At 34.5% G+C, this 7134-nt stretch overlaps 1 protein-coding gene across 1 annotated transcript in view; it reads left to right on the top strand.

Moving 5' to 3' along the window:
* The first annotated feature begins 1116 nt into the window (after window positions 1-1116).
* LOC106472981 overlaps window positions 1117-7134 on the top strand; it is a 9098-nt gene continuing 3080 nt past the window's right edge. Inside the window, exons 1-2 of the mRNA XM_022401501.1 lie at window positions 1117-1260; window positions 3802-3907. Coding sequence (XP_022257209.1) covers window positions 3835-3907 — 73 coding nt within the window. The 5' untranslated portion in view covers window positions 1117-1260; window positions 3802-3834. The remainder of the gene's footprint in view (window positions 1261-3801; window positions 3908-7134) is intronic.

The raw sequence follows: 7134 nt of genomic DNA, 5'->3' as shown, positions 1-7134 counted from the left end.
AACCTTGACAGTCACCTTGAGACGAGTGGGGAGGAGCTTAAGATGGTTTGGTCGTTTCGACAGTAAAGGCCTCATCAGGCACAGACTGAAATGGTTTGTGAACAGGTTTATATATATATAGTTTAACCAAAGAACCGGAAGGAACCTTGACAGTCACCTTGAGACGAGTGGGGAGGAGCTTAAGATGGTTTGGTCGTTTCGACAGTAAAGGCCTCATCAGGCACAGACTGAAATGGTTTGTGAACAGGTTTATATATAGTTTAACCAAAGAACCGGAAGGAACCTTGACAGTCACCTTGAGACGAGTGGGGAGGAGCTTAAGATGGTTTGGTCGTTTCGACAGTAAAGGCCTCATCAGGCACAGACTGAAATGGTTTGTGAACAGGTTTATATATAGTTTAACCAAAGAACCGGAAGGAACCTTGACAGTCACCTTGAGACGAGTGGGGAGGAGCTTAAGATGGTTTTACAAATATAAAATTAATAAATATGATGCAGTATGTTTTCTTTGTTTTTTATTAAGCACAAAACCACATGACAGATTATCTGTGCTTTGCCCACCACGGTATCGAAACACGATTTTTAGCATTATAAGCTGGGTCATCAGAAGGTGGATAGTGAACAATATAAGAACAAGAGTTGGAAATTTGAGGGTTATAAAGATAACTGTCAGATCGTTGACCTGATTTATGTATCGTGGACATTACAACCCATAAGAAAATACTTTAATACCTTACGACCCACACTAAACGTTTATAACACATTACAATCCATAACAAATGACTATAACACATTACAATCCATAAAAAATGACTATAACACATTACAATCCATAACAAATGATTATAACACATTACAATCCATAACAAATGACTATAACACATTACAATCCATAACAAATGATTATAACACATTACAATCCATAACAAATGACTATAACACATCAAAACCCATAACAAAATATTATAACATATTACTGCCCACAAAATATAATATAACACTTTACAATCTACAACGAAATACTGAACACATTGAAACACACAACAAAATATTATATAACATAAAACACCACAAAAAAGAATGTAACACATAACCTTATTTTATTTTAAGCCACTTCAGGTTTTCGTTTTGGCAAGAAGAGGTACTCATAGTTCAGTGTGACATTTAATCTACTGTAATGATAGTGTGGGAAAATGGTCAACTGTTTTAGCTAGTCACGTTCGTCTCGCCATTCTTCTTGCTTCAAGTTCAAGTAAAAAGGTGAGTAGCTCAGACTAGGACATTAACCAACTTTTATAAAGTTTTTTTATGCATTGAGCCAACCATCCATTTTCTTAATGTTACTTAGTTAAATAGTATCATTCCACCTATTTTAACAAACTTTTATGTAAAAGGTTTTTGAATTAGAATTAGCAGAGATAGTAGGACACTTTGTAGTAAATTCTAATTGTTTTATGATTAGGGTTATGTTTATCGGTAATTTATTATTTCCTTCTGTTGTTTAGTTTATCTATGAATTTTTATTTGTATTAAAACGCTAATTCACTTGCTAGCTAATCATTTGTATATTGAATAAATAGGTATGTATTATAGAAATGAATAAAAACCCTATAACCCAAGCTCTTTCGAAAGGTGGACCTTTCTTCTTCAGGGGCAAACTGGGCATAGTGGTGTAACTGTGTAAGTGTTATATAAAGGTGGGGTTTTTATTCATTTATAACATCATGTATGTATGTATTATGAAACTGACACCAGCTTTCCTAGTGGTGAAGTTCAGATACTATTAATGAAGTAGAAGATTATGTAAGTTTATGATCATATGAAATTGTACTCTCGTGACCTACTCAGTGAATAAATACCCTTCCAGAAGCTTCATTAAAAGAGAGAGAGTCACGAGCCAGCTAGTGAATTATTGTTGTTTATCACTCAATATTGTTATTCATATTGAAAGGTAATTTTGGAATATTGTGTTTCCTGTATTTTTTTGGAATTAGGTTTTTTCTTTCTGGTTCCTTTTCCTGATTCCATTATTTGAAATAATATCAATATTCACTTGTGTTTTGTAAGTGTTGAATTTACTTCTAAGTGTTGTTATTGTTGAATAAATTGTTTTTGTTGTGGAAGCATGACTGTAGCGGCGTGTTCATTTTAGACCGTTTCATAGGAACCATATCCGGCATTTAATTTTTTTTTCTGCAAATATGTAGAAATATACATTATTTTATAAGGAATTCCGAGGTGTAAGCCGATGTCGGATTGGATAAAACCCAAAGAAATTATAATTAGTTTTTGTCAGTAGAGTTGGGTGATTTTTTTTACTCCAGTTGAGACAATGGTCACGCTATTGTTTTAGTACCTTATTTGTGAAACACTTATCGTTCTCGAACTTTCTGTGAAGCCTGTGGAGAAACTACTGAGGTAACGAGTCAGAATCTCTGAGTGTTTATTCTAGTAGAGACGAAAACGATGTCTTTGTTTATTTGTTGTTAAGCACAAAGCAACACAATAGGCTATCTGTACTGTGCCCACCTCGGGTATCGAAACCCATTTTTTAACGTTATAACACACTGGAGGGTGGGGTAGAAACGAGGTTGGATTCAAAGCTAGCCTTCAAATGTAAAATAGCAAAATGTCCGAGGTGTTACAAGTGTAGCAGGTGTAGATGCCATCACCATGTACATCAATTGGTCAAAATGTTAGCCCTAAGAGAAGTCTAAGAAACTTCAGAGAAGAATGTGCTGTCAAATGCCCTAAGAGAAGTACGGTAGAGTACAGAAACGGTAGACTTACGGATGTATCCGATGACTTGCGCTCAAACTGGAAAGAGAGCGGAGACAATTCGGCGTGGCGCGAATGTCGACGATGTTAAGGAGAAGATCAAGATCGGGTAAGGAACGGATACTTTTTCTGGGTGAAGTTCAAGAATATTACAAAGATAATAGGAGTATTTAAATAATAGCGAAATAGCATGACCATAGCGTGCGAGTGGTCCATTTTGGTAAAATAAAATAATCCGTTGAATCATGGATTGGTTGTTAATATATATAAATTAAAACAACGCGTACCACTGCTGCAATGTTCAAAGGCAGTGTGATTTGAGATATAAACCTTATAGCTTATGCCAAACGTTCATATTTAAATCAAATATAATATATTGTAGAAGAATCCAAACATTCGTCACTGCTGCCCCCAGTGGCACAAAGGCAATTGTAAAGATCTATAGCGCTGAAAACCGGGTTTCGATACCCGTAGGGACACAGCACAGATAACCTATTGTGTAGCTTTGTGCTTAACAAAAAACAGTCAACACTGCTGAACCGATATTCGTGGCTGCCTGTCTGTTACAAAGACAAGCAAGTTAATTCAAACAATTTTACACCAATTTGATATTATGTTCCATTTATCAGAGATTTCAAAATTCCTTTAGACATGAATCAACTTAACGATGAAAGCATTGATAAAATTACGATATAAAATATAGACCGTCTCCGTACTTAAGGGCTTGTTTTGTTGAATAAAAGAATCTATTTACATTATCTTAGGTTACTTGTATTGAAAGGTTTCATAAAACCAACTAGCTGAAATCTAGAATCCCTGAAAATTGCAAGGTTTCTTATCCTGTTTTGTAAAGGTTAGAAAGTTAATCTGTTTTAACCCTTTGTCACGAAGGGTAATTTTTGAAAGCGTGATTGCCGTGTAACGATATGAAATGTATGAATTTGTTTGTAATCGGATGAATAGAAAATTAATTTCGTGATCCAATTTGTATAATTTTTGGTTTTTAACACCTTATACTTATAGCATTTTACTAGAACACTTCTCAAAGTGTCCAAGATGCAGAGCAGGATTCGGATTATTCTTTGTGGTTTAACCCTTTGTGGCTTAACCTTTGCCACCAATGTTATTGGTAAGTTTTATTGATCTCTATCTTAAAACATTACATTTACTATTAATAACAATTATAAACTGTATGATTTTTCTTCTATTTCTGCTTGTTAGTCTATATTTTTATATAGTAAATCAACTTTAGTGAGCTTTTGTAACGGTTTAGCCGAAAAAATAGCAACATACGAAATAAAAAAAATGCAACATAGACAATTCTCTATTCTAATAGGTCACTACAAACACAAATAACATTAATAATGTTTGTACACAATAAACAGAACAAATCACGGAAGTTGAAACAGTCCCATTTAAAGCCAGATCTTCCATAAAACTAGGTCATAGGAAAACAGAAAATATTATTTCATAGATTTGTAAAATTTTACATATCTGAGAAGAAGGTAAACAAACCCAAATAGCCTAGAAATCGAAGAAATCAATAGAAGTCTAAAACCAATCCTGTTCTAAACGACCTGAACAGAAACATAATCAATATTGCAACTGAACTCGCTAATTACTGTTGGAATTTCCTGTGAATTTTCCAAAGAAAATAAGTTACTTTATCTAATTATTTGATCAGCTCCTTACTTTGAAAGTTTTAACAGGCCGCATCAAATAACGTGGGACTCCATGACTATTATTTATAGGGTTACTAATAAAAAGTATTTTAGGATTGTGCTCTTTTCATTCTTGGTCGTATTTTTCTCTAACATTACGTCTGTTGGAAAGTTCTCCAGATCTCCTGATGTTCAGAGGAAAAATATAACACTCAGAGGATCTGATATATGGCCCTTCACGCAGTGCAGACATACCACGTTGTCCATAGAAATATAGGCAAAGTGGTAGTAATGGAATAGTGATAGTAATAGTAATGGAATGAACATTCGAAACTAGTGATCTAGAATAGCTATGGTAAAGTGCTGTGGAATGTAAGCAGCACGGTTCTGGCTATACACGTCTCTATCTTATATGTGAATAGCTCAACAAGCTCCCTAGGAGCTGCAATAATTGAATGACACATAAAAATGTATTGAGTAAGAAATGAGTAAGAAACACAAAAACCAATGTTTTGTTTTTGACACAATAGAAGGTAAAATCTTTATTATTAGTTACAACCTACTAGTTTCGGTAACACAGTTACCATCATTAGGGCTAGTATCTACGTAAATAATTGGACAGCCACAGGTTGCCAACCCGTAACCATGACCTGTCTCAATAGTTGTTGAAAGCACTTGGTCTGAAAAATAAAGGGTTTTCTTGTGTTTTCTACATATTGACATCAAGCCCCTTCCTCTCCCTCTTTAGTTTTATGTAATCTGCCATACAACAAAGAATTTGTCGCCCATCTTCTTCAGATTTCATCTTGTGGCTATTCCTTCCTAGTATAGATGAAACTGACATCTTGAAAACAGGAAGTTGTCACGTTATACCAATGACTCTTTAAAGGCGTTTTACTTTTATTTATCCTTCTGTTAAGAGCTAAGATGAATTTGTGAGGTATGATTGCACCCTTCTTCTATTCTTGTGTCCCATAGTACAATTTTGTTGGTTAGTGAGAACTTTGAAAGAGTTTCAATTGGTCTTGGAGGGTTTCAATGGCGGAATAGCACTCACATTAAACTTACATAGTACCCTGTTATGTAGTTCTGTGATGAGAATGACTTTACAAATTTCTTAGAATGCAGCGCTTGCCGAAGTGTAAGTCTTAAGAGTTACGTTATAATTTTTTGGAAATGATATCTGGACTTAGAGATGTCTTAAGGAATTAGGAAAACAAAATAATATTGTTCTGTTTTCTAGATAAGTTGGAGACTTAGAGATTGGATTATGTACTTAGTGACTTAGAGATTGGATTATGTACTTAGTGACTTAGAGATTGAATTATGTACTTAGTGACTTAGAGATTGGATTTTGTACTTAGTGACTTAGAGATTGGATTATGTATTTAGTGACTTAGAGATTGGATTGTGTACTTAGTGACTTAGAAATTGAATTATGTACTTAGTGACTTAGAGATTGGATTGTGTACTTAGTGACTTAGAGATTGAATTATGTACTTAGTGACTTAGGGAGCAATTGTTTAGTTAATTTTAGTTAACTGATCTTTAGGAATTGTTTGTTTGAAGTTAAGCACAAAGCGACACAATGAGCTATCTGTGCTCTGCCCACCACGGGTATCAAAACCCGGTTTCTAGCGTTGTAAGTCTGCAGACTTACCACTGTGCCACTAGTTCTTAAAACAAGACTTGAACTAACTATAACGCGTACTCTCGTGATTTAAAATAACTCAGTGAAAATATAAATAAAACATAAAATACTTTACTTGATGAAAGCATAAAAATTGCAAACACAAAGCAAAGAAAACAATACATGACTTTATTGAATCGAACCATCCGTTGTTTGTTCGTAATTAACCCTAGAATTACCGATATGGTCCAAACTGTTTTTGAAACACATTTTGTATAAACTATTTAAAAAAAAGTCCAGTACTCTAAATATTTTGGAGTTAGTTCAGAACTTTGTCTGGAGGTTGCATCATTACAGTTGATTTCAAGAAACCGTTTCAAACATATTTTTAAACAGATTAACTAATTTCCAAATGACAATATATTATTCTCGACCACAGTTGTACAAAATAGAACTTCCTCTTTTTAGCAGTTATTATCTTTTGAATATATTCGTTTTTCAAAGCTAACAGGCCATTCAATGTCATTAAGATCTCCAAGGGTTGTATTGGTTTGGTTTTTGAATTTCGCGCAAAGCTACACCAGGGCTATCTGCGCTAGCTGTCCCTAATTTAGCAGTGAATGACTAGAGGGAAAGCAGCTAGTCATCATCACCCACCTCCAACTTTTAGGTTACTCTTTTACCAACGAATAGTGGAATTGACCGTCACATTATAACGACCCCACGACTGAAAGGGCGAGCATGTTTGATGAGATGGGGATTCAAACTTGAGACCCTCGCCTAACTACCTTGCCATGCTGGGCGGGTTATATTGTAAATGTATTTCCAAACAGTAAATTCACATTTGAGCAAACAGAAGGTTTAGGAAAATAAAATAAACGTAATGCAAACTGAAAATGTTGACATTTATTGGAAACAATAAGCAGAAGCTCAGGAGGTAATAGAAAAAATCACAGAGCTGTAATTTTTGTAGTTCAGAGAGCTAGAAGTAAAACAGATGTGAAATTTGTTTGTTTGTTTGTTTGTTTGAAGTTATGCACAAAGCTACACAATGGGCTATTTGTG

Source organism: Limulus polyphemus, unplaced genomic scaffold (assembly GCF_000517525.1).
Source record: "Limulus polyphemus unplaced genomic scaffold, Limulus_polyphemus-2.1.2 Scaffold5788, whole genome shotgun sequence".
NCBI classification, from domain to species: Eukaryota; Metazoa; Arthropoda; class Merostomata; order Xiphosura; family Limulidae; genus Limulus; species Limulus polyphemus.
This window is presented reverse-complemented; position numbering and strand designations above follow the sequence as displayed.